The sequence below is a fragment of the Camelus dromedarius genome, chromosome 8 (assembly GCF_036321535.1).
Source record: "Camelus dromedarius isolate mCamDro1 chromosome 8, mCamDro1.pat, whole genome shotgun sequence".
Lineage (NCBI taxonomy): Eukaryota > Metazoa > Chordata > Mammalia > Artiodactyla > Camelidae > Camelus > Camelus dromedarius.
This window is the reverse complement of record NC_087443.1, coordinates 76,417,429-76,444,670: the sequence shown is the minus strand read 5'-3', so window position 1 is coordinate 76,444,670 and position 27,242 is coordinate 76,417,429. Positions and strand designations below refer to the sequence as shown.

The 27,242-nt window shown below is 50.4% G+C and overlaps 1 protein-coding gene across 4 annotated transcripts in view; it reads left to right on the top strand.

Moving 5' to 3' along the window:
• Positions 1-27,242, top strand: part of CHST15 (carbohydrate sulfotransferase 15) — an 85,298-nt gene that overhangs the window by 41,910 nt on the left and 16,146 nt on the right. For all 4 annotated transcript variants that reach the window (XR_010382006.1, XM_031461943.2, XM_031461944.2 and 1 more), the window contains exons 2-6: positions 665-1,725; positions 2,410-2,749; positions 4,583-4,729; positions 7,809-7,965; positions 22,757-22,913. Coding sequence is in view for 3 of the 4 variants with exons in the window: in XM_031461943.2 (XP_031317803.1) it covers positions 1,180-1,725; positions 2,410-2,749; positions 4,583-4,729; positions 7,809-7,965; positions 22,757-22,913 (1,347 nt within the window). In the remaining variant the exon portion in view is untranslated. The remainder of the gene's footprint in view (positions 1-664; positions 1,726-2,409; positions 2,750-4,582; positions 4,730-7,808; positions 7,966-22,756; positions 22,914-27,242) is intronic.

The following is a 27,242-nucleotide window of genomic DNA, read 5'->3' as shown; positions in this document are numbered from 1 at the left end:
TTAGTGCTGTCATCACGTTTCTGGAGAGTAGGTTCTTGCCTTGCACAGGAAAGAATTCAAGAACGAGGCATAGTAAAGTGAAAGCAAATTTATTTAGAGAGATACACACCCCCATAGACGGAGTGTAGTCCATCTCACTCAGAAGGGAGAGTGGCTTCAGAGATACGTGTTCCCTAGGCAGATTGTGGGCCATCTCCAAAGGCGAGAGAGAGGCCAAGAGGTGTGGGGGTGTTGAGTTTGAAGTAAAAGTAGATACACACTCCATAGACAGAGTGCTGGCCCTCTCAGAAGGCAAGAGGGAGAGCGACCACGAGGTGCAGGGTTGTTAGTTTTTATGGGCGTGGTCATTTCATATGCTAATGAGTAGGAGGATTATTCTAACTATGTTGGGGAAGGGGCAAGGATTTCTGGGAACTCGGCGCCCCCACCCCCCACCCCCGGTCCACTTTTTGACCTTTTATTGTCAGCCTGGGAACTGTCATGGCACCTGTGGGTGTGCCCTGAGGCTCAAAGTCTACTAGAAGTCGAATCTTCCGCCATCGGGGTTCTAACTAGTCTGTCCTGTCCTTAACTGCTGTGCCGTTCCTCCAGTGGTTGTGCCCTGCCCTCCGCCCTCCTGTCTCAATCACATAATGTAATAAAACCTCTTTTCTTTGTTGTTTAGGTAATCTGATGTCTAAAAGATTTTGTTCCCCACGAAGAGGAAACATTTCAAAGGAACACAGGGTGTAAGAGAAGAAATCTTCAGGGACTCTGCATGGATGGCACGCCAATCCATCTCTCATTGCGTCGGCCATGAACTCTTCTAATCCTGTGGGTGTTTCTATGTTTTCCAGTGAGAATTCTTCCACTTCATTTTGTGCCATGGGAAAAACCTGAAGGACAGGAAGAATTGCTCCCGACCTTGTGGCTTTTTTCAGGATTGCGGTAGCTCTTACAGAACATGACAACTGGAGATCATTCGTGTTGTCTTTTGGAATTGAGCCAAAGAACGTGCTTCCTCAGTCACTGGTGTTTGGGCGCTTGCTCCATTTTATGTCTGTTTCTGTTGCTTGGGCCTTTCGATCATCTTATGTGATCACGAGACGCCCTTGAAGTTTTCCAGTACGACTTGCACGCGTCTGGATTCCTCAGGGGCTCGCCCATGGCTCGGTGGGCCAGCGGTCCAAGGACATTACCATGAGGCACTGCATTAACTGCTGCATACAGCTGTCGCCCGACGACACACACCCACAGCAGGCTGGCTGTCGAGGAGGCCCCCATCACGGTCACCAGGAGTGCCCTGCATGCAAAGGAGAAAACAGAATTGTGTTTCGAGTGGACGGTAAGCAGATGAACTTGCTTGCTGTTCTCGAAGTGAGGGCTGAAGGGAATGAGAGCTGGGGTGGGTTTTTGCGCTTCAAGAAGGGAAAGCGATGCAGCCTTGTTTTTGGATTGATAATAATGACGTTGGTGATGGCTTCGTACATCCTTTCTGGGGTCCACCAAGAGCTTCTGCTCTCATCGCCTTTCCATTACGGAGCCTTCCCCAGCAATCCCAGCTTGATGGATGGCGGAAATCCGAGTGACGTGAAAGAGCATCATCACCAACCCTCTATAAATAATATTTCACTCGTGAAAGACTATCCAAGCATTAAATTAATTATCAACAGCATCACAGCCAGGATTGAGTTCACTACCAGACAGCTCCCAGATGTAGAAGATCTCAAGAAGCAGGAATTGCATGTGAGTAGCCTGGTGCTCATCACTGTTGACTGATTTTAAAATATAGTTGCTTCCTTTCCTATCACCATCTTTGGGAACACAGGAAGAAGATGAGCCAAAATTTCCCAAGTGTAACAAGGGTAATTTGTTACAGCCTTATGAATCAGAGTTCACTGGAAGTGCTGTACTTATGCTGTTAACATCAAGAAGGCAATGCTGTACTGAATGGGATGCCCCTTCTGTTAATTCCTTTCTAGGACTTCTTGCTTGAAATGTGGTCATGGCAGTTAAAGTTGCTTTTACAGGATTACTGTTATCCTGTTTCTAGTCTGTCTTAATCACTATGTTTGTCTGTAACGGCCATTTAAATATACAACTACGTAGTAAAAAGTTCCAACTGTTTAATTTAGATTCCTCTGTGTGTGTATGTGTGTGTGTGTGTAAAATAAATCATGGTAGAATGGATTTTGATTGAACTTCTATCTTCATTTTCTCCAAATTTTATTTTTCATTCTGGGTTAAGGAAAAGCATGGTCATTGGCTGTTTACCAGGTTTTGCTTTGTTTCAGTATTTAGTCATCATCGCATAACACTCCATGTGAATGCTGTACTAAGTATCAGGGCAGGATCACGCTTGGTTCAAATGTGTTTTTGCTAATGTCTTCCCCTTAGTGTGTCTCTCCCTTTCTTTCTTTTTTGTTGCAGATGTTTTCAGTGATCCCCAGTAAATTTCTCCCCAACAGTAAGAGCCCCTGTTGGTACGAGGAGTTCACGGGGAGGAACACCACCGACCCCTACCTGACCAACTCGTACGTGCTCTACTCCAAGCGCTTCCGCTCCACCTTCGACGCCCTGCGCAAGGCCTTCTGGGGCCACCTGTCCCACGCCAACGGCAAGCACTTCCGCCTCCGCTGCCTGCCGCACTTCTACATCATCGGGCAGCCCAAGTGCGGCACCACCGACCTCTACGACCGCCTGCGGCTGCACCCGGAAGTGAAGTTCTCCGCCATCAAGGAGCCGCACTGGTGGACCCGGAAGCGGTTCGGTGAGCGCAGGCGCAGTCCCCATTGCAGGCGGGGCGTGGGGGCCTCGCGCTGAGCGCGGGGCTCCTGCCTCCTTCGTCCTGTCGCTCCTTCTGCCACGTCAGGGTTGGGGTCTGGGTCAGGGTCAGGGCCAGGGTTGGAGTGGGAGCCAAGAGGCTGACCCAGACCGGCGCTGTGAAGCCCCGTGAGTCGGGCACGGCGGGGAGATGAGGAAAGACGCCGAGACACGGAGATGAGACAGTTCTTTGGTTTGGGGCCCGCCAGGCAGACAACCGACAGGACGGGCACCAGCTCCCTACCACCCAGTGAGCACTGATTGAGTGCCGGCTGTGTGCAGGGCCAGGGGAAGGGTTCAGGATCCGCAGCTCTTGTCCCGAAGGGCCCGGGCCTGGGCACCATCCGTGAATGGTGAGTGCTGGCCAGGCTGAAGTGCTGTTCCCAGCTGCCCACACCGGCAGGAGGCAGGAGAAAGAGGCCAGTTCAGTCCAGGATGGTCAGCCCGTCACTGAGCTGCTTTGGGCCTCTTTTCTCTGACCTACCTCATTGACATCATGGGGTCAGAGTGAAAACCACACGGAGATAATTCTAGGCGACCCTGCTCACAGCACCCCTTTCCCACAGGGTTGTTCTCGGACATCACCCATCATCCCTCCTGTAGGCTGGTTTCTGCTCTGCCCAGTCCGAGCCACCCAGCAGCCCTCAGGTCACTGTTTCCTCTCCTTAAACTTTTCTCTTCTGCCAGGAGACATTTGGTCACCGGGGCTAAGGGATGACAAATGCCAAAGTTTGGGCGGGCCTCAGGGGTTTTTCCCATGTGAAGGACCTAGGGTCCCTGGAAGGGAATTTTGAAAGTTTTCCTTTGTAGGATCTAAGTTTAGACCCAACACTGAATGTGTTTTCTGACAAACGTTTGACTTAATCCTTTTGATGTTCCTCCTGGAGTGAACAGAAGTGTAAATGTGTCTTTTGTGGTTTGGCAGCGGCAGCTGTGGGTGCCAGGGTTCCTGTACTCATCTGTAGGGCGCTTTCCCCTATGCAGTTCACCATTTCCCCCACTGGAAACCAGGCTCCTGCTGGCAGAGGACAGGGAAGCACAGGGGCGTGCGGGCCTCTGGAGTCTGGTGTCCAGTGTCACCTTGAACCTCTTGCTCTTTTGCCCATGGATGTTCTCTCTCCACTTCCTACTGACCTTGGTGGCTGTGGTTTGGGAGGTGTGTTTTCAATACATTATCAAGTGAAACTTACCCAGTTCTAAGGCAAGGGGCAAATTTAGGCTGCTTGTGGCTGATGCCAGAGTAGCCTAGGTATCTGTCTAGGGACCATCAATTCCCCATGTTTGGACAGATGGACAGGCTGCTTGATCCAGTAGAACCACAACAAGCTGCTGGTGTGCCCTGACGAAGAAGATGCATCTGAGGTTCAGAGGATACTGTCCCTCTGATGGGCTGCTTTTTCTTTTGATCCAGGGTGTGTACACTGATGGCGTTGCTGCCCAGTCCCTTGAGGGCCTCGCCTGGTGTACATGTTAACCAGCCCCGAACTTTCTGGCCCTCCCAGCAGACAGGTTTATAGTTCTTGAACAGGTATGCCATCCTTTACGCTGCTGCTGTGCAGCTTAATGGTGGTGCGTTCTACCCCCTCGAAGTGCACATGGGTTAAAAGAGGGTGTCCAGTTCACAGACACCCCTCCCTCTCTTGCAACTCATTGGGCCAAGCCTTGGCTGCTGCATCCAGGCCCTCGGACCTTCCCATCCCTCGGTGGTTACTCCCCAAAGGCCAGCAGCTCGGCAGTGGCAACTTTGTCCTCAGTAACCTTTGCTTCTTGGTTCCTGTAGGGATCGTCCGCCTAAGAGATGGGCTGCGGGACCGCTATCCTGTGGAAGATTATCTGGACCTCTTTGATCTGGCCGCACACCAGATTCATCAAGGACTGCAGGCCAGCTCCACAAAGGAGCAGAGCAAGATAAATAGAATCATTATCGGTATGGCTTCTGTGTAGCTCCCTCGAGGGCCCCGCTCCTGCCCTGGGCCAGGCCCAGCTTCACTGCACTGCGAACATCTGTGTGATGCCTGACCACAGCTGCTGAGTGTGCATTTCCTTGCTGGCTGTCACTATTGCCCCTGTGTAAAATGTTCACATTGCTTGTGCAACTTCTATAAAGCAGAAACCTTTAGTGGACTTTCTAGTTCCATGGAGATTTAAGTGTACCTGAAAATGGCTTTTTAAAAAAAGTTAACCATTTCTTTGCTTTTATGTAAATTACGCTTGCATGCATGATCTCTTTTCATGATACACCCATCTGAGTAAGTTTGGATGGGGCATCATGAACGCAAAATTAACTTGTTAGTCATCAGTTTAATTCTTGTGGCTTTTGTACTCTCTGGCCACTGGGACCCTGAAGATGGAGGCAGCCTCTCCTGAAATAGACACAGCTCTAGTGCATCGTGGGTGACTAATTACTGTTGAAAAAGCTTAGTCCTTGTCAGCCTAATGCCTGTAGACATTCAAAATGAGGTAGTTTGATTAATAATCATTTTTTTAAGTTCACAAGATGTTTTATCAAAAACATATCTATTCACTCTCTTTATTGAATTCAGCTGAGAAGACATTCACTTATACGTCTGAAAGAGAGAAATCAAATCACATATTTTGCTTAAATTGGTTACCTGAGGCAGCCATCTATTTTTTTATTCTCCTAAATTTATTATATTTTGATTCTCCAAATTCAGTGACTGTTAGTGACTAAGAGGAATTGTAATCAACTATTTGAATGATGTCTTTTTACTTTTGACTCCCGTGTCCAGGGGGACAGGCTTACATGCCTAAGCCCTGATTGATTGATTGATTGATTGATTGATTTTTAAACTCAAAGAAATCTAGTCCCAATTGATTGATTGATTGATTGATTTTTAAACTCAAAGAAATCTAGTCCCAGGAGCCAGATGAGATCATGCCCTCCCACCCAGTGTGAATTGGCTACTAGCTATTTCCTTGCAGCCTGGAGTTCAAACACCCCATATTACAAGTCTGATTAGTATTTGTCTGTGACACATGTACTGTATGCCTCTGGGAATATCTCATGTTCTTATGAAAGAGCTAAAAATATTCATCCTAGGGTCACGAAATAGAGCCTAAAGTAATAAAGGGAAAAGGGAAGGTTTAGTTTTTGTTTCCTAATTTTATTTATTTCTAGATTTAGAAATGGAAAATAAGGAATAAATTTACTGCTCTGATGTTTATCTGAAGCAGAATTCAGCGAGTTTTGTGGTAGTGGGGAGGCAAATGGAGAGCTGGCATCTAGCCCTTGACCATACCACCAGCCAGCTCTGTGCCGTGTGGCAAGTCCATCTTTGTGTTCCTGAACTCAGTCTTCTCATCTGTAAAATGGGCTTGTTGGACCAGATCAGTTCTAGGCTCCTCCCAGCCCTGAAATGTGATTCAACCCAGTTTCATCTTCTGGTTAGATCCTTGGTAGAAGCATACGGGTCTTTCTTCATCTTGGCCAGTGAGTTAGAGAGGGCCTTTTCTCAGTGGTTGGGGCTAATGGCTGGAGTCATGAAGGACTCAAGTGACTGGGTTCTCTAGGCTGGGCATCGATACACGTTGAAAGGCTCCTGCCTCTGCTGTCATGGGCCCCTGCTCTGCCCTGTCAAAGTGCTCACGTGGGGCTCGGATTGTTTATTGAAGTATTGGTCTTCCCTGAGATTGTAAGGTGTGAGAGGGGAGGGGATTATCTGTCTTGTTTCTCACATCTATCCCCAGTGCCAAACACAGTGCCAGGCACATATCAGACACCAAATGAGTGCTTTCTGTCTGGATGGATGAAGGATGAATAGAGGATGGATGGATGGATGGACAGGTGGATGGACAAATGTAGAACCAGTTCATTTATGGCATTGGACAGAATTTGTATCAACTTGATTTTAGATACTTCCTTTGTCCTAATATTCTCTTATTCATTGTGAGTAGAATTTTCAAAGGACTTCTGATTGGCTTGTTTTTTCCCCCCGCTGTATGCTATGGTATTATCTCTTAAAAAAAATAAAAAGAAAGATCAGAATAGAAATGCTCACCTGGACATGATTGCACATCCAGCAGAATAAATAGGGCCCTGCTAGCTCTCTGCAGTACTGTGACGTGCTCGTCACTGATCAAAGCAACTTAGTCTTTGGGCTCAGATTTTCTCCCAGCAAGTGACTTTGAGATGTATCATGTAGTCCCCTGTAAAGTGTCTGGAAATCGAATATATAATTAATTGTTTGATTTGCCTTTCTTACTAATCTCTGAAGACTGTCCTTAAAAAAAAAGTCAGGGATTGGTTCAGTTATCTGGGATAGAAATGTTGAAATGTCTGTGTCCTGGCCTCACCGCTCTCCTAAAATATATATTTAACACTATCATGCTTCATTCGTGCAGACCACGATAAAACAAGGGCTAGAACCAACTTCCTGTTCACCCAGTCAGCCCTGAGGGAATGCCAGCTGCATGCAGGGCAACTGGGTGGATGGGAACACAGGCCTGAGGTCCTGTGAGCCTTCCCACAAAGCCTTCCTCACATTTGATCTTAGAGTGTGCACTGGGACTGACCCTTGAGATTTCGAGGAAAGATTGACGCAAGTGGCATGCCGTTTCCTCATGAGGATCAGCTTCCCCGAAGTGCTCCTTCATCCTTGATGCTTTTTGAAGGGAACCATCTAGTACATTCTCAGTGGGCCCTTAAAATGCCACAGAGCTGTGCACTGTGAGCAAAGTTAAACATTGTGAAATTGGGAGGCCAGATGCTAGTAGAGAGTTTTTTGCACCTGATGAGAAGAGCTGGGAGGTAGAGATGCTCCGTGCTGCCTGGATCACCTGGATCACCTGGATTTCTAGGTGGAGGTCCTTGGAGTGGGGGGTGTCACTGCGGCAGGAGGTGGTCGTCAGCCTCCCCTTCCTGGGGTCCCGCCTGGCAGCATGGCGACCCACTCACCTGCTCACAGCCAGGTTTAGCCCCTAAATCGGGCTGCTCTGCAGGAGCCTCTGACTCAGCCTCGCTCACTCCCGGTGTTCTCTCCTTCCAGGGGAGGCCAGCGCCTCCACCATGTGGGATAACAACGCCTGGATGTTCTTCTATGACAACAGCACGGATGGCGAGCCCCCCTTTCTGACCCAGGACTTCATCCACGCCTTTCAGCCAGATGCGAAACTGATCGTCATGCTCAGGGACCCCGTGGAGAGGTGAGCAGTGTAGATGTTTCATTTTGGGGGTGAAAAGAAAAGGCTGTTTTGAAGAACAGTCTTCCTTCTCATCACAAACAAGATTTTGCTGCCTTTTTTTTTTTTTTTTTTAAATAAACAAGCTCAACTTGCGATGTTACTGCTATTTCTTATGTAAACGTTATTCTTGGGGCAGTCTTCACTATGTCTAAACAAACTGTGGATTGTTTTCTGACCCTGGCCCAAGGGCCTTCACCCTCTGGCCCAAGGGCCTTCACCCTCTGGCCGGTCTGACCTGGGGAGTGGGGCTGCCCCTTGGGTTCTATTGGGCATGAGAAAGGCCCTTGGAATCAGGAGTGTCAGGGTTCTCCTAGAATGCCTTGACTCCTATCTTGATCGATGTCTTTATCCCGTTGACTCTGACTGTGCAAACTCCATCTTTCCTTGAGGGACCAAAAGGCAGAAAATATCGGACAGAGCTGCTTTGTTGTGAAGAGTGGGAGTTGCCCAGTGCCGATGACACCAAGCTAGCATGAGACTGAACAGACTGTCGAGAGTGGCCGGGCCAGTACTGTGTGGTGCTTAAATCATTGACGGTGCCTGTGTGGATGGCAGAATCTTAGGGCTGCCAGGACCTTAAAATTGTTTAGTCCAACACCCGACCCCGACCAGTACCCCTACACCAGAGAGAAGAGAACTCCAGTCAGGTCTAGGACTCTTGGGTGGCAGTTCCGCACCCAGCATGGCCAGTCCAGCTCAGACAGCTCTGAGTGAGCATTCTCCCTATTCTGAGACCACGTCTGGCTTTTGGGAGCATCCACTTTGAACCCATTGCTTCTCCATAGAGCTAAGTAGACCACGTCTAATCCTCAAATGGAGAGCCTGCCGGATACTGGAGACACAGCCATGGCCCTGTGTCTTCTCTTCTTTTGGGTTAACAGCCTTTTGCTATGGGCTGAATTCTGCACATCCCCCCAAGAGATGTATGTGAATGTGACCTTGTTTGGAAACACGGTCTTTGTTGATGGACTCAGGTTAAGACGGGGTCACGGGAGTAGGGTGGGCCCTAATCCAGTGGCGGGTATCCTTATGAGAAGAGGAAATCTGGACACAGACACACAGACGCAGGGAGAATGCATGTGAGGCTGGAGGCAGGGGTTGGAGTGATGCTGCCAGAAGCTGAGGAATGCCTGGAGCGGCTGGCAGCCCCAGTAGCTGGGAGGGAGGCCCGAGCAGACTCTCCCTCAGAAGCCCCGGCACAGACTGCCCCTGCTGACACCTGGGTTTCAGACTTCTGGCTTTCAGAGCTGCAAGAGAATAAATTCCTACTGTAATAAGCCACACGTTGGTGGTGATGTGTTACAGCGGCCCTAGGACACCGATAGGCCCCTGGGTCCATCTTTGGGTAACATACGCTCCTGGCCCGTATTCTTGCCATTGATAACAAATAGACATGTTAGAAAATGCATTCAAAAACCATGTTTAAAAGCGCTTGTAATTCCCACAGATAATCGCTATTTATATTTTGGTGTAGTTTCTTCCAGGCTGCTTCTCTATGCAAAGATGTGTGTGTGTGTGTGTGTGCACACACAGCTGTGTGAATATACAGTCTTACATCTCGTTCCTTTCATTTCGCATCGCTGCCTGCAGAAGGCCACACCTTAGAGTCCTGCCCTGGTCACTGCTCCCTGAGTTTACCTCCGCGTCCCCGTGGTGGCCCCTGTGCTCTAAATGTGATCTGGTCAGAGGAGAGCTGGGTGACCCCTGCTCTGTCTCCACCCCACAGCCCTCCTGTGCAACGCCACGTGGCACATTGTTATGCCACAGGTGGTTCTGCTCTGCCTTCTACACACGCTGCAGCCTGGGAATGCATCCACTCTGATTCTGAGGCAGCCCTGACCTCCGAGCAGCTCGCCGTGTCCTACCTACTCGTCCCCACACTTCAGGACACAGGCATTTGGCCCTTGGCTCCTGCAGTGGGCGGGTCTCCCTGGGCTTGAGAACAGTTGACACACACCAGCAGTGCCCTTGTGTGGACAGGATTACATAACTGTCAGCCTTGAAAGGAAAGGCCTTGCAACTAAATGACCCCTCGTCACCCCCGAGGTGTTTTCACAGCTGCTCTGCTCCCGCTCCTGGGCCGCCCCCAGCTGCAGTTTCCAAGGTTGGAACATTTTCCAGGAGTGCTTGCTGCTCACCGAATATCTTCTTGTCACATCCCCCTGGTCCCCATTCTGAGGAATGCCATACTTCCTCCACTGCAGAGGGCCAAGAGAATGAAACCACGGCCTTTGTCACTCCCTGGACACAGAGGTGGGAGCCCATCCGTGTCTGGGCTTGGATCATGAGCCAGCCTTGGTCTCAGTTACGAGACAGGCATGGCTGCAGCCCTTATGATCTGTGGTTCAGCCAGAGCAGGGAGGGAGGGTGAGGTGTGGTGCAGAAGAGAGAAGGAGCTCCTAGTAGGGGGTGCAGAAAGGCTATTCTGTAGGAGCTGAGGCCAGGCTGGGTTTTGAGGGATGAGTAAGAGTTTGCCAAATAAACAGAGAAAGAAGTTGATCAAGGGGAAGATGCCTTCTGAGCAGGCAGAATGGAGAGCACAAAGGCAAAGTCACCGTGTTCTCTTGGAGAGAGGAGCCAGCTTCCCTTTCGTTCTGTTTCCACGTCTGAGGACATGTGCACTGTAAAGGCCGGTGTTTTACAAGGAGAGTAGTTGTGCTGCCCAGATTCTGACAGCTGAGCCAGAAGCAGGATCTATCTGCCTGACTCTACTCTCAGACCCCAGCCCAACGTTTCCCTTTTAGAAAACTCACAGGCCCAAGATGGCCATCCCAAGGAGTCCTGCTTCCTTTCTTTTTAAGGAACAAATACTCTATTTATACTAGGAACTGAAAGTTCTTGCCTTCCTGGTCCTCACTTAACAGAGAGTTCATCAATGAAAATGTTCACTGATCCCTGATCACATGTTGGGCACCGGGCTGGTTGCTGGGCAGACACATAGGTGCCTGCCCTCCAGCAGCTGCACTTAGTCAGGGAAGTGAGGCACTGACTCTCATGATCAATGTGATGGTGCCAAGGAGAAGGGCAGGATGCCATGGCGACAGCCTCATCAGGATGCTAACCCAGTTGTGGGGTTGCCTGCTGTGTTCGTTATCTGCTCCTGCGTAACGAATCACCCAGAAACTTAGCAGCTTAAAACAACACACTCACTGCCTGACACTGTCTTCTGTGGGTCAGAACCTGGCCCAGCTTTCCTGGGTCTTCTACTTCAGGGTCTTCCCAAGGCTGCAGTCAAGGTATCACCAGGGTGGGATCTCATCTGAAAGCTTGACCGGAAAAGGATCTGTTTTCAAGCTCACGTGGTTGTTAGCAGAATTCAGTTCCTCCAGGGCTTTTGGAGGACCACCGTTGTTACCAGCTGTTGGCTAGAGGCTGCCCTCAGTGCCTTAACATCAAAGGCTGCTTGCTTCATCAAAGCCAGCAACGGGGAGAGCTGCTACCAATTTGAAAGCCTCCATCTTTTGTAATCTGATCACAAGAGTGACAGCCCATCCCCTTTGCCACGGTCTCTTGATTAGAAACAAGTCATGAGGTCCAGGCCACGTTCGTGGGGAGGAGATCACAGGGAGTGAGTGCCAAGAAGTGGGGGTCTTTGGGGCCATCTTAGACGTCACCTACCGCACCTGCTTCCTCCTGCTGTTGTCTGTTCCTCCGGGGAGCCGGGGTCTTACAGCCAGAAGAGTCAGTGCCAGCGCAGCACCGTGTGTGGTGGCAGAGCCCCCACCCACACAGGGGAGTGTGTGTGCGTGTGTGGGTTTTCTGTATGGGTGACTGACAGCAGCAGCTGTTCCATTGCTTTCTAAACATTTATAAAAATATGTAACAATAGGAATTTATTCTTTTTTGAACCCCATGACTCATGGCCTGTCCGAAATGGCTGGCTCACTTCCCATCCCAGCCAGAAAGGATGATAAATGCTGGGTGCTGAGGTCACTCGTGAAGAAACAAACTCTCAGGGCCCAAGTTCCCAGCAGTCTAACTGGATCCCAGGCGGTTAGCCACCTCGGTCTTTCCGTGAGCTGCACGAGTGCAAGCGGGGGATTCCCTGGGTTGCCTGCTGCCAGTGGGACTGGACCAGGCTGTTGCTTCCTTCTACAAATTGGCTTGGAGAGGAGTTCGGAGAAACTTTCAATTCTAGTTTTAGATTCACAGTGAGCCTTTATTTCTATAATTGATCAAAGGTGGACGGTTTGCAAATGTTGGAATCGTAAGCAAAATCAAATCAACCACTTTTAGGTTTCCAGAGAAGGGTGTAAAGCAGCAAGTGCGTTCGTGTTTCTGGAGGAGAAGAGAGAACAGTGAGAAGGGGTTGAGGTCGTTCTTAGGGCCAGAAGGGCCAGCCAAGAATTTCTGTTGAAAGTTTTTCTAAGAGATAATGACAATTTAAAATTCAAGTTCCTAGACTAAATTGGCCCAGTTAATTAAAAGGAAGCCACTGATTACAAGCAGGGTTTTTCTTCACTTATTTCAACTCTTAAGTGGAAAGGACTGTTCTTTTCAACGCAGCTTACATTGGCCTCCTGCCTCTTCAGTTGTGGCTAGAGTTTGACTCTTAACTCAGAGGCAGTTACAGCCCCCAAGAAATGTGGACAGCGGCTGAAGGGGCCAACCCCTCCAACATAGGTCGTTCAAGGGACCTTTGGAGGAGGCTCATGCGCCATCTGTCAAGGACTTTGCCATCTCCGCAGCTTAGTCTTAAATCTGCGTGTGGTCGTACCTCAGTGCACAGACGTGACCGTGTCAGGAGCATTTGGTTTTCACATTTTATGATGATGAGTCAAAAGGGAAGGAGAACTCAGCTCTGTTAAGAGAAGAGCTTGATTTTGACCCAAATGCCTTGAGCCTTGGAACTTGGGGAGTTATTTTTTTATCTGCTTTTATAAACTGGCTTTTTAAACAACTCACTGGACTGGTTAAATAATTAACCTGTTTATGACTATGAACTCGGGATGGAAGGAATGAAATGCATCCACGTATATGCATTTGGTCATTCAGACAGAGTAATGAACAGGGATGAACCTTCGAACTGGAACCTTGAACCTTTCATGAATTTCATTCCATCTCCAGAGTGGGTGGTGGGAGTGTAGGTGTGAGCAGGCAACCAGGATTGTGGTTGATAGAGACCCAGCCTCCGGGGGCCAGATGGTCTGTATTTGAACCCCAGCTCTGCCACTCACCGGCTGTGCAACCTTGGGCAAGTTACTCAACCTCTCTGTGCCTCATGTCCTCATCAGTTAAATGGGGGAAAATAGTCCCACCTCTAGGGTTGTAAGAATTAAATGACTTAATGTGTGTAGTGTGTTTAAACAGTGCTGGACAAATGGAAAAGATTATATGATTGTTAGCTATTATTATTAGGCCACAATCGTAAATAATAATGACAATAACCAAACAGAGCACTCGTGCTCACTCACGAAACATTTACCGAGCCCCCTTGATGTGCTGGAGGCAGTGCACATGTTAGAGAGCAGAGCCCCTCCTGTCTGCCCTCCTGGAGTCTCCGTCTATGGAAAGGACCTCATATTTATTGAGCACGTACTCCAGCCTGACTCTGTGCTAAGCCTTTTTCAGGCATTGCCTCCTTTGAACTTGGCAAGCAGGTGAGAGGGCTGTGGGCTCAGATGAGGTGTGTGGGCTCAGTGGGGTTAAGTCACCTAGCCACCATCACCTGGTGAGTGGCCACACTGAGATTCTGTTGGTCTCAGTCTGGTCTGACTGAGGATCCAAGCTGTTCACCTCTGTCATAGGTCAGTTACTGGGATGCAGACTCTGAGGCAGCATTTTGATGCAGGAGGTTTATAGGGAGTGCTCTCAGGACAACCTTTGTGAGGGGCAGCAGGTGGGATGGACAGACAGAGGGAGAGCACTGTGATGACTTCGCAGCGGAGGTCTTAGCCAACCTCACCGGGAGCTGTGCAGCTGGCATGGCCCTTCTGCGAGGCATCTCCCTCCCACCAGTCACTGGCTGTGTCTGCCCTGGGGAGGGTTAACCTTGGGTGGGGCGGGTCTTTTCAGTGGTGGGATGGAACTGTGAGCCATCAGCAGGATGACTCCCCACGTTTGCGGAGTTCTGTGAGCAGTGAGGATGTCGGTTTGTGTAGGTGCCTAAGCCTGGACTTGGCTCATTCACGTATCCCCATGTTAATGAGAGCCAGGTACTGACCCGGGGCAGTAACCAGCTTGTGAGCCGGATTGATGCTTTTGAATTGCCATGGACCTCTGACTCCAGATGAGAGTCTCTCTTGCTGCTCAGCCAACGCTGAAAATCTCGAAAAAGCCCAACTTCTCCAGGTTGCTGGAAGCTCCGATTCAGTGCCAGAGACATGTTCTCAGGCAGGAGAGGCGCTCTGGCACTCCAAGGCTGTGCCTTGTGTTCTCTGTAACAGATTTGCACAAGGACTGAAAAGCAGGCTGTTCCTCTGCGTTGACAGATGGATTATTAATGTAAACTATCTCAAAGGGAAGTTGGGAGCGCTCCCCTGTGGGCAAGAGATGGAGCGGGAGAAAGGCCGTTGGAGTATGAAGGTCGTGACAACAGCCGCGGGTCTGTCTCCGGTCCCTCCGCCCTCCCTGCAGCTCTTGCTCTCACTTTTTCCCCTTTAAGACCTTGGGGGATGAAGAAGTGTAAGCATTGGTCTCAAGGAAGACTTAGCGGAATGTCCGAAGCTGCTTGTTAACTTCCCGGTGCATTCAGGCATTTTGCTTCTCAGAAGCTGCCAGTCCGGGTGTCACTGACACACTTTGTATGGGCCCTAAAAGTGACACACGGTCACCTTCATCGGGCTGCCCTGTGAGCCGCCCAGGACAGCGGGGAGCTGGCAGGGCAGTGGGGGCCTGTCTGAGCATGTGCTCTGAAGGCCGCTCAGGAATGACGGCTTTGAGGGAGGCACATCTTGTTACTGGCGGGAGAAAAACCATCCTGCTGAAAACGCCTGTGTTTAACACTGTTTATTTTTTTGGGAAATGTTTACAAAGTCATTGGCAGTCCTGAGTATTCCCACAGGGGTTGTTTGCAGAGGGCGGTTCTGGGTGGTGAGGAACACGGGGAAGAAGAGGCTGCTGTTTCTCAGCCTGCAGAGATGAGAAGGGATGGGGCCCTGAGCACCAGTGGGAGTTCAGGGACCTCGCCTCCTGTGAGTGCGGCGGCTGACTAGGGAGGATGTCACAGACTGGCCAGCCTGGAGGGTAGTGGCCATCGCTCTGCAGTGGGGCCCACCTGGAGATCTCGGCCTGGCTTTGCTGCCTTAATCAGGGAGAGCTCGCCCACCCTATGCGTGCCTGCCTCTTCTCACCTGTAGAGACGCTTGGTACCGGGATCCCCGGGGCCTCATGTGAAAGTGCCTTGTAAGCCATCCCGGGCCTGTAGCTAGAGGGCGTGCTTGGCATTGCCTCCATGCATGGTCATTCACCAAGGATCCACGGTTGGATGCTCAGGGAGAAACGGAGATGGACCCAGAACGCTGCTCGTGCTCAAGGGGGAGAGAAGACCCAGCCCAGGTGGCCCCAGAGAACCAGGAGCTTTGCATCCCTGTGGACCCTTTTAGGCGTAGACCTGAGTGGGCTTCTCTGGTGGAAAGTAAGCCTTGTCATTGTCACCCACAGGTACAGCCTGAGGTGACTCTAGATATTTCCTCCAAATAAGCAGGCCTGGCCAGTCCTGCTTCATTGCTCCTTGTGCTGATGTGTCACGGTTTGTAGTTCAGTGGACGGAAGGGCCTCCTTCCCAGCTGCACTGCGTGGCTTTTTGCCCTGTAGGAAGAGATGTGTGTATGTGTGTGTGCGTGTGCGTGTGTGTGTGTGTGTGTGTGTGTGTATAATCATTACTGATGACACCGTATCAGAGGTCGGGAAGTTACTGATCACTGACGTGGGTCTGGATGCCGGCAAATGGAGAGTAGTGACGCTCTGCTCTGGCTGTCACTTTGGTAATCACATGCATGCAACCCTCCAGGTGTCGCAGAACCCTGTGCTCTTGGGGGCTGCTGGTTGATAGAATGTGACTGTTTACACGTGTCACCGAGAAGCCAAGTGGCGGGAGCGTTGGGAGCACAGTGAGGCTGGGACCAGCGTGGCCTGGGGTGCGCCAGCCCAGGAGCGATCAGCCGCTCCCAGCCGTCCTCAGCTTCGTCGTCTGTCTGGGTCTTTCCTCCAAGCACGGCTCTCAGTCCGATGGGTGAGCAGTAGCGGGCAGAGAAGTGCAGCTCCAGGCCTCCGACAGCCCACACGTGACTGGGTGCGCCTGACGCTGAGGCGCCTGCTTTCGTGAGCCTTTCGGGCTGGGGGACCTGAGTGACTTCTGATGCGGCCCCTCTGGGGACTGACAGGTTAAAACCATCAGTCCCTTAGGCGTAATGAAAATGTTCTGGAATCAGATAGTGCTGGTGGTGGCACAACTTTGTGAGTATACCAAAAACTACCGAATTGTTCACGTTTGGTGAATTTTACAATGTGTGGATTGTATTTCGATTTAAAAATGGTATGAAGAAAAACGTTACAAAGGGAGGAGAAACCAGCCACAGGGGGCAGACTCACCAGACTAGCGATGTTTGAGCTAGAACGTCCAGAGCCCCCACGGAGTGGGAAGGCCAATCGACAGATACACCGTCATTTCAGAGCTGAGCTGGTAAAACCGAATGAGCTGTTTGCAGCGACCAGTGCGTATTAGCTTATTCAAGTGATGAAAGACCACACGGTGTGGACTGAAACTGTGACAGACACCTGAACGAACACCTGTTTGTTGTTGATGTGATTTTGAGGTGTCCAGCACCGCGTTCCGTAACACATCTGCTTTTCCTGATGGTGCCAGTGCAGCACCTCCTGTTTACCCTGAATGTGTGTTTGCTGCTCTGTTGCACGTGTAATTGCTTTTCAGTCTCTCGTAACTTAGTAAGTTGCTCTGTAACAGAATTGACTTTTGCTTCTAAATCTCTCTGCAGCTAAAATAATAAAAACTTCAAAACCAACAAAACTCCCAAACCATCGGCTCCGATGGCTAGTAGTACCCCACTCTCTTCAGCTCCTGATTTGCCTCCATCCCGGAATGATGAGGCGAGGGGTCATGTTTTATTGGGTCAGTGGGCTTTGGGGTCAGGCAGGCCTGGGTTTGTTTGGGGCCAACCCTGAGGCCTCCTGGGCCACATGATCTTGGAAAGTTCCGGAAGACCAGTGATGACAGTCAGCGTGCATCTCAAAGGGTGGCTGTGAACACGGAAAGAGAATATATGTGCGGTACCTGCTCCAGGCCTGGTGAGGGCAGCCCTTGGTAGCCACGAGCTGCCACACGCAGGGTGGCTGCCGAGAGGATTCTGGGAGCTGGACCTGTGCAGCACTCAGGTGAGCCTGGCCTGGAGGAGAGGCTCACAGGATGGTGGCAGCCTCTGTTTTCATGATGATTGGTCCACCGACCACTGCTCACTGAGGCTCAGAGCGGTACCCAGCTTTGTTGAGTGAATTCAGCTGTGACCTTGGGGTAACCGTCCAGATTTTACATGGTGAGACCTTCAAGCTTACTGATGGCCACTCCTCTGTCCCCATGGGAAGAGACGTGATCCCTTCCAGAGGCACCAGGTTGAGGGAGATCTCTACCATATCTACTCCCACTCCCCTTCCCAGCAGTGCTGGGGTCCCGGGACCCCTCCTTACCTCCCTGAGCACAAGCCCACCGTCCTGGGGCCGCCCCAGCAGTCTTCTAAAGTAACTGCAGCGCAGAAGGCCAGGAATGTATTTGGACTTATATTTGGAATTGCTGTTGGAAACCATCCTAGCCAAATGTAACACCCATCTGTTTGGGATGGTTTGAGAGTCAGAAGATGAAGTAGTGCAGTAGGAGGGGATTTGACAGCAGCAAAACTCGGCTGGCTGGGGGTCAGGGTCAGCTGGTCCTCACCCAGCCAAGGAGGCCTCAACCCCTCCAGCCTTGACTGCTCCTGCCACCAGGGCTGCTCACACAATGCTGGACTGCCCCAGCTGGAGAAATTTTCCCTTGTATCAAACCAGTCTTTCTTCCTGAACCTTCTGCCCAGTGGCCAGTCATTTGGGAGTATGGGACATGACTTCTCCCAGTTCTGAATAGCCTTGTAGCCATTGAAGCTGGTGTCCTTCCTGCTTCTTCTGATGGAACAGCTCCTTCTCCCTCACTGTTTGGTATCCAGCACTGAAGGCAAGTGGTCTGTGGGGCTCTGACCTCCCAGGCTGGAGCAGAGCAACACCCTTCCACATCCTCAGTGCCATACCTCTATTAATGCATCCTGAGTTTGCATCCCAGCATGTGTGTGGGCTCTAGGGAAGCCCACCACCCGTTCTATGTCCCTAGGGGACTGAGGGGCCAGGGAAATCCTCACCCTGCCAAGGAGATGGGCCTGGCCTGGTTCTAAAGGCCATGAACCTGGTTCATAGAAGGTGGGGTCCTGAGTTCATTTCCTTGCACCCCAAAAAGATGAAAATCAGTATTTTCTCCTGGGTAGACCTGGGCTGGCCTGTTTAGACCACTGGACACGTGTCAGTTTGTCCCCTGGAATTACTTCTTGATCTCTAAAGAATCGCGTGGCGTCAGCAAGTTCTCTGTGAAGTTGCTTTGTATTTAAAATTAAGCCAGCTATAGAGGCTCTTGTTTTATTTATGAGCCAAACGTTTACAAGAGGTGTTATTACCACAAAATAAACTCAGCATGGAAAGCTTGAGCTGCTGGTTGGGTTTTCAGGTGGTGGTTCATGTGATGTAATTCCGGTTCTACCAACGGACGTGCATAGTTCTTTGCAGTCCTTGGTAAAGGCCCTGGACTTGGGCTAACTGAAGTACGGGTTTTGATGACAGTTTCAGAGGCGTCGGTTACTTTCTATGGACATCTTTCCTGGGCAGAGCTGTAGTGTCACCAACACTCATAGAAGATGTATGAGCCAGGAAGGGCCCCCTTCAGACCCGTTGCCACAAGGTGCCCCTTGTTGCGTCCGGCTCAACTGCACTTTGAGATCCCTGCAAATCTGATTTTGGTGTTTATCCATCAGCGTTTAGATTGTACTACGACTGACCCTGTGGTGATAGATGCCATGTTTCAGTCACAACCGATGTCCTATGTTTGAAGAGGGAAAACGGCACAGCTGATGTGGGGGGGGGGACGCCTGCAGTAGACAAATGTAGCGTCATCCCGGGTCCTGTATTCGGGTGACCACGTTTCCGGGGGAGGATCTACTTGCCAGTCCCTGAGTACCTGTAAGGACTAGTCTTGAAGCAAGTCCTTTTGCAGAGTTTGGCTGGCCAGGCTGAGTTGTACAGAACATTCCTTTCCAGCGTGTGTGCGGATTCTAGGCAATCTGTGAGCAGATCCCAAACATCTCAAGACTTCTCAGAGGTGTCCTCTGTGGACGCTGGCTCCTCTGTGGATGCTGGCAGTGGGTCGTTTCTTAAAAGGCCGCGCAGAAGACACCATGCCAAGAGCTGGAGGGGAAGAAGATCTGGTCCCTAAGCAGCACTGCTCTTGTTGTTGGGAAATCTTTGGATCTTACTACATTATATCTTACTATAATGAGAGGAGAGGGGTGCCTGAGAAGGGGCGTTTGCAGTTGACCTGGGCGTCAAGGTCACTGTGGTCTCTGCAGGAGGGAGTGTGGCCAATGCCCCAGGCAGGACCCTGGGTGCAGTCAGCGGTGCATATCTAAAATCTCCAGACATATGGATACGTAATAAAATTTGCTGAATTGACTTTGCTGGAAAGAGGAAAGCCAGATGGGAATAAGGATGGAGCTGAGAGGAGAGAGAAACAGAGCCGGGGGCCAGCCTGCATCAGCCCAGTTTCCAGGGGCAAATGGGTGTTGTGAGTGAGGGAAGGGTGTTGGGCAGAGCAGTGGGGGTCCCCAGGAGATGTGCACAAGAAGAAGGGGATTTTTGAAAACCAAGGAGAGACAGGCTTATCTTCTCTGCCAGCAAAAACACAGGAGGAAAAGGTGCAGGAAACTCAAAACGGGTAAGTTCTGTTAAAGAAAAAAAATTACGAGTAACAATGGAATAGTGTTTATATTAGGCTGCGGTGTGTGTACTACCTGATCCATTTTATGGATGCTCAAAATTCCCCCAAATCAAGTAATTAGAAAAGTGCCATGATAATGTCAGTGGATAGCGAGACCTCCAAATTAGGAAGCCCACCAAAGTGTGAGCCCTTGCCACTGACTGTGAAAGAATTCTCAGTAGAGACAGAGAGACAAAGTGGAAAAAAAAAAAAAAAAGCTGCTTTATTTCTCAAAAGAGGAAAAGGAAGGAGAAGGACTTGAGCAGGAAGCAGTCAGCCAAGATGGGCAGTAGAGATAGCTCCAGACCCAGTCCTGCCACGTGGGTTTTTAAGAGAGGCTCTGTCATCATGTTCTCCTTCCGGGTATTATGGAACCAATCAGTCCTTGTATGGGCTTTTCCGGTTGTTGTCATGGCAACCGTCAACTGTCATGGCGCTGGTGGGCATGTCATTAGCAGCTAATACATTACAACGAGCATATAATGGGGCTCAAGTCCACTAGAAGTCAAATCCTCCACCATCTTGGGCTCCATCAGTTCTAACCAGTTCTTGTTTCTTCTCTGCCACTGCCTCCTGAGACTTAGATAAGAGTAATTGGTTTTTATTTGAGGGAGGGGCAGGGGTATGATCCTGGGGGCAACAGCCTTGGTACCAAAACAGGAAAGTTGCTTTTAATCAGAATGCCTGCAATCTGGTGGACCCAGCATCCCCCCCCCCCCAAAACCCATCTCTGAAGATTCTGTTCAGCCATGAAAGGTTTAAAGGGAATGGAAGGGATAACTCAGTTCATCATTGAGATGGGTGGTCAGAGCCATCGCCATCCCCCAGTGCCTGCAGGCTTGTCCTCATCAGCTACTTGAGCCTGCTCTTGTGTGACTCAGGGAGACCTGGGGGACGTCAGCATTTCTGTAAGCAAGACGCAGGGGTTGGCGGGGGTGGGGCACAGGGTCCTGCAATAATATTTTATCTTATCCTATCTGATAAAATCTGATACACCCATGTTTTTAAAAAAATATAAAATATGCAGATATGTTTAAGTATGCACCAAGAATTTCTAGAAAGATAGATAACAAATGTCACCTCTGGGGAGTAGAACTGTAAGTTAGGACCATGGTGGAAATTGGGGCCGTGGACTTTACAAGAACAGTGTGCTTATTACAATGTTATAACTTGTTTTGATTTACTTTTTGTTTATTTTGGTGGTATAAGAAAAGAATTATCCCATGTAAAAAAGTGACTTGTAGTGTTGAAAGTCCAATAAAATATATTTGCAGAGGATTTGTTAGAAAAAGAGAAAGAAAATTATTCTGGTAAGTGTTAAAGGGTGGTAAAAGGCAGACTATTCAGAAAGTGTTGTGAGACACAAATGGCCCGTGTTATGGGCAGTAGAAGAATTTACCAAAGACAAAGGATGAAAATAGAAAAGGGGTTTAACAGGTGCACTGCCACAGACAACAGCAGGCCACACGGACAAGAGGCACCTGTGTGAGCCCGAAGGGTGGGTTGTTGGGGTCTTTTATTAGGAAGGGTCACATCAGGTACCATGCAAGTGTTTGATTGGTTGTGGGTAAAGGAAGAGGTTTAGGGTCCACGAAAGGGCTGTGGGGTTTATGATTCTGATAAGGTGGCTGAACCAAGCCAGCCTGAGCTATTGTGAGATTAGGTATTCCCTAGGGCTATTAGTTTGTTCGGGCAAACATGCCGTAAAGAATGGACTTTATTTGTGGAGGGATGGCAGGCAGACATCTGCGAGCCCAGGAATGGAGCTCATTGGACTTTGAAGGATGTCAGTTGGCCCCACATATAGCAGTAGGTGTAAGGACCACTATGATGGGGTCTTGCAGTAGAGGAATGAGACTGAGTTCAGCTCCAAATACAGCAAGGAAAAGGGGGAATTTATAGCCAAGGGAGAGTGTGGGTCAGTGGATGGAAAGTTACTAGGAGGAAACATCAGGGGTGAGGGGGGATTCTGGCCTAACGACCTAGCAGGATTCTTACTAAAACTGGGCGATACAAAGACAAGGAAGTCTAAAAGTCAAGGTGGAGTTGGGGAGAAATTTCAGAGAAGCCTGAGTACAGTTTGGTCAAAGAGAGACGCTGTCAACTGTGTGAAAACACTGTTGCATACGTGTGGTAGGGTCTGTGTGAATGGATCTACATGTGTGGACACACATGAAGGCCTACAGGTGTCTGCCTGCATATGTGGGAGTATTTTTACGTTGTGTTAAAAAGTAGGTCCTTACCATTTTAGACAGATACATTTCATGATTTTGTTTTAATGTTCTGAACGGCTGTGGAAAGGGCTGGGAAATCCGTGCAGGATCGTAACCCTGCGAGGGCGACAGATGTTATTGTTATTTTCTCTCCAGTAGAGCAGGAAGGAACCGGAAGGAGCATAAAATTTTCATGGTCTCTTTTTGCTGTTGTATGATCCTTGTAATCTGGTGTTGTTTTGAAGCTCACTGTTACTATGAAAGCAAAAAGAACTAAAAAAATAAAAAGGGACTACCAGTGGCTTGTCTGGGGCCAGTGTAGACGTATCTGAGTCCAGGAGAGCAGGGGTAGCCCTGTGAAGGGTGGGGAGGTGTCAGGGTTGGTGGGGAAGTGGCTGGTCTGCCAGGGAACGAGAGGAATGGTGGTGTTTTAATGAACCAAACTAGATAACGTAATTGCTTGTTGATTTCCATCGTCACTCGAAGGGCGTGATTTCACATTCACGGCGGTAAAAATATCTATTTGTTTTATTCACAGGTTGTACTCAGACTATCTCTACTTTGCAAGTTCGAATAAATCTGCAGATGACTTCCATGAAAAAGTGACAGAAGCTCTGCAGCTGTTTGAAAATTGCATGCTGGATTATTCACTGCGCGCCTGCGTCTACAACAACACCCTCAACAACGCCATGCCGGTGCGCAGCCCGCCGGCCCGCCCGCTTGGGGGTTATTATGCATCGTGGATCGGGATTTTAGCATATAAACAGAGAAGCGTTTTAATGTGCAAATGCCTCTCCCCATGCCTTTGTGCCAAGGCTAATGAAAAACAAATATTCATGGATGTAAAAACTCTAAAAGCTGATGGGCCCTTTCAGCCAGCTCCCTGCTTTCTTCGCTGTCGATTGCCCAGTTACTACGCTCTCTCCTCCTTCCACAAAAGAATGAGGGCGCATTTGGGAAGATACTATTTAGTGAGGCTTGGAAAACACACCCTGCAATTAAGATTGGCAGGCGTGAAGACCCAACTCCCTGTCTTAAGAGCGTTCTCTCCGATGGTGGGAAAATTACCCACCAGTGACTTTCAGTGCTTCTCTGATGGGGTCTTAATGGAAAAATATTTTCCATTGATCCTTTTTTTTCTTTGCTCTCGTTTGCCTTCAGGAATATAGTTATACATCTCTTGCCCTCTTTTTATGCAAAAGAAGCTGTGACTAATGAATTCAACACGGTTTAGCTAAGGAATGGTTTTCCGCTGCACAGAGCCCGAGGTTGTCGTAAGTGCCTTTTCAGCAGGTTTGTGCAGTGGGTAAACCACCTTCAGCGAAGCTAATACTGTCACCTGCCCCCAGGTGTGGTTCACAGCCTTGCTCTCCTGAGCATGCCACGTGGTGAGATCTGTCTGAGGTGGAGGCTCGGGACCCCCAAGGTGCGGTAGGGTTCAAAGTCAAGAGGGCTCACTCCCTATTCCTTGTCATCTAGGCCATCTAATCTGGCAGGAAGTGCAGAGGCAGCAGGTGGGATCCCAGGCTGTCTTACTGGAGTTTACAGTTAGCAGGGAGGATGCAAACAAAGGCACAGATCAACACAGAATCCGGGCCCGGGGTGTGGGGTGGAAGAAGTGGCCTTTGGAGCCAGACAGTGGTGGGTTCAGTTCCCACTCCAGCAGCTACTAGCTGGGTGACTCTGGGTAGTTACCTTAGTTTCTCTGAGACTCAGTTGCTTATTATAAAACGGTGATAACACGGCTTTACCAGGCCATGGTAAGGTGAGTGATAGTTCATTCACATGTAGGGAAGGAGAAAATCATCCTTTCGTCTACCCATCTTAGGTTCGTTGGCTGGGGCCCCATAAATTAGACTGATGAAAGATAAACGCGAGAAAAGCAAACAGAGGTTTATGAACACGTGTATGCACACCCACCCGGGAGCACTCAGCGATGAGTAACTCAGAGGGGTGGTTAGGACTTGAGCTTACATGGTGTCTTAACAGGAGAACCGTAGATTTCTTCTCTGCCTTCTGTTCACTCACTGCCTTCTGCGGCACCTGAGTGCAGACCAGCCCCCCCACCTCTCCATCTCCTCTCAGCTGCCTCCCCTGCCTCCCTCCCCATCGCTGCTCTGCAGCCACACTCTGTCCTGTAGGTCCTCAGCTGGACCACCTCTTGCCTCAGAGCACAGGTTTGCAAACTGTGGTCCCTGGACGAAGAGCATCAGCGTCCCTCGGAACTTGTCAGGAATGTTAACTCTCAGGTCCAGCCCCAGACCCCAGAATCGGGAACTTTGTCGGTGGACCCCTCAGTCTATTTAAAAGCCCACCGGGTTTGTGTGTTGTGTGGGCGTGTTGTGTGCTCAGGTTGGAGAAGCCCGGTTCTGAGCCTTTCACACTCTCCTCCCTGGGACCTGCTTCTCCCGGTTGCTGCAGGGCCCCTCATCCTTCCAGGCTTGCTTTAATCTGACCTGTTCTCTCTCCATCTTCACAGCGTGCGTCACAACTGGCGATTACAGATCGTTGTTTCTTTACCGGTTTAGCTCTGTCTCCGGCTCCCTGTGGCCGGGGGTCATGTCTGTTACATAGCAACGCATCTCCATTGCTTAGCAGGATACCTGGCGTGCAGGATGCACTGGATTGTTTGCAGAATGAATGAATGAATTAATGAATGAATGAGGAGTTTGTGGAACTAGTGGAGAGGCTCCAACCGAATTCCTAATGGGGAGCAGAGAGGTTTGGTGAGGTGCTTTCAGGGGGAATCCTGTTCTGGCTTCTTGCTTGTTTCCCAGTGTAGGGGGATGGGCCCCGAGTGCAAGGCACTGGTTTCGGGACCAGGCTCTGGCGGGTGCTCTCAGCTGACCCTGGGCAGGCTCCGGCCCCTCCCTGGGCCTCTGGTTTTCCATTCAGAGTTCGCTGGAGCCGATAACCTCAAAGACTTCTCTCAGCTCTGATGGTTTTACATTTTAAATGTATTGGGCACTTCCCCTAAATACCCTCTTCATGCTTGTTCCACTTGGATTCTCCGGCTGATATGGGGAAATATGAGGAAAAAGTGTTGAGTGGGCCTGTCTTGGGTTTGTCTTAATGGTGTGCAGTTGTGGTAGTCATGCTGCATGCACCAGAAACTGTCACTGGAGGTGACCAGCACTTCCCTTGACTGGGGTGGGGGTGGGGGGGTTGAGGGAGCCGGAGGAGGGAGTGTTCTGGGGGACAGCAGAGCCCGCCCTTGTGGGAAGCAGCCTGTGCCTGGGAGGACTCCCCGCCTTCCCCTGCAGAGCCCTCTCAGGTTTGTTCCCTGCCCCCGATGGCCCCTCCCTGCCTGGACCAGCCCCTCTGTGAGGGACAGCTCTGCTACGGGGAGGCCAGGGCCAGCAGGACTTGGTCCTCCCTTGGGCAGGGGAGGGGGCTCTTCCGAGGATGGCACAGACACGCTTTCAGGGAAATACTGTCACCCATGGCCAGGTGCAGGGATGACGGCGGCTACTTCAAAACCCCTTCATCCTGCCACAGACACCCAGATCCTTGCCTTCTAGAAGGTTCTCAGTAGCAAAGGCGGTTCTCTGAAAGAGATGAACCTCATCAGGCTGGTCCTCCCAGGGAGGGGCCGGCCTGCGAGGCTCATGGAGAATTAAAAAGCCCTGCGAGGTCCCTGACTTAACAAGAAGACGTTCTCACAGGGGTTTGTCTGTGTTGGAGGTGGCACATGAATTTTTTAGAGGCTGGCGGGTACTCATTTTCTCTCTAGCTTTGGCCCAGCTTGAGGTCCCTTTCCGAGCTGGTGTCTAAGGTGGCAACAACCTGGGGGCTGGAGGCAGCTAATGAATTTCGGAGACAGCTTCTCCCCTTTAACTACTTTTCTTCCTCCACAGCCTCCCACACGATTAGAAAAATAATGAAATGGAAACAGAATAGCGAAAAGACGAGACTAGTTAGTGCCTGTACATATTTGTCAAGCGTTTCACTGTCCCATTGTTACTGCTGTGTTCAGTGGTTCCCCCCAAGAAAATACAAGTGCCGGGCGCACAGCCTTGCGTGGCTGTGATGATGGGAGAGACTGGTCCCTGCCCTGGAGCAGCTCAAGGTCACACTGGGAAGGGCAGGAAATAGATTGTGAAAGTGTCTGCTTAAGGAACTGAGACTGGGCGCTGGGAGGTGCTCTAGTGGGAGGGGTGGGCTGGGAGTCAAGCCAGACAAAGGACTTTGCACTCGTGGAGAGCTGGGTCAGGCCTGGAGCGCAGGCCGGCCGTGACCAGGCCATTGGTTTGGGAAGCTCACACTCAGGACTAGAGATGGGGGCACTAGTCAGGCTGTGACAGTGCCAGGCAGGCGCTGATGTGGCCTGAACAAAGAGATGAGAAAAGAAGGGATGAGAAGCTTTCAGGAAGACACAGCAAGGCAGAGCCGGAGGCAGGACACAGTGCAGGGGCCCTGAGCGCGTGGGGGTGGGGGCCCTGGGAAAGGGGGCCTCAGGACGGAAGGGGAAGGGCCCGTTTTATCTTGGAGCTTTGCCAAGAGTTAAGAGCCAACTGTGATGTTACAGGGAACAGTCCCCAAGCCCGCTCTCCCTTCTGACACCATCTGCAAGTTGGGGAGGCGTCCCCCAAACCAGTCTCAGGTGCAGTAATTCACTAGAAGGAATCACAGAACACACGGATAGCAGCTACACTCGGGGTCAGGATTTACAACAGGGAAAGGGCGCAGCTGGGAATCAGCCGAGGGAAGCAGTGCACGTGACAATACACTTGGAATATTCCCCCCCCAGGGAAGCTCACCCAGGCCGCCGGTGTCTGGAGTGTTTCTTGGGGCTCAATCAGCTGCTGGCCGCCTGGGCTGACCTTTACTGTCCAGTCCTCCTGGAGGTCAGGCTGGTACTGCGTGGCCCAGAGTAGCTCACACTGTTCGACTGTCCAGTGGCCAGACACCCTGGGCAGGCAAGACACTGTTGTCAGGCAGGACATTCCAGGTGGCCTAGAGGTCACCTCCCAGGAGCTGGGGACGAAGGCCAGACCTCTCTCTGGGTGTGGATAAGTCTTCAC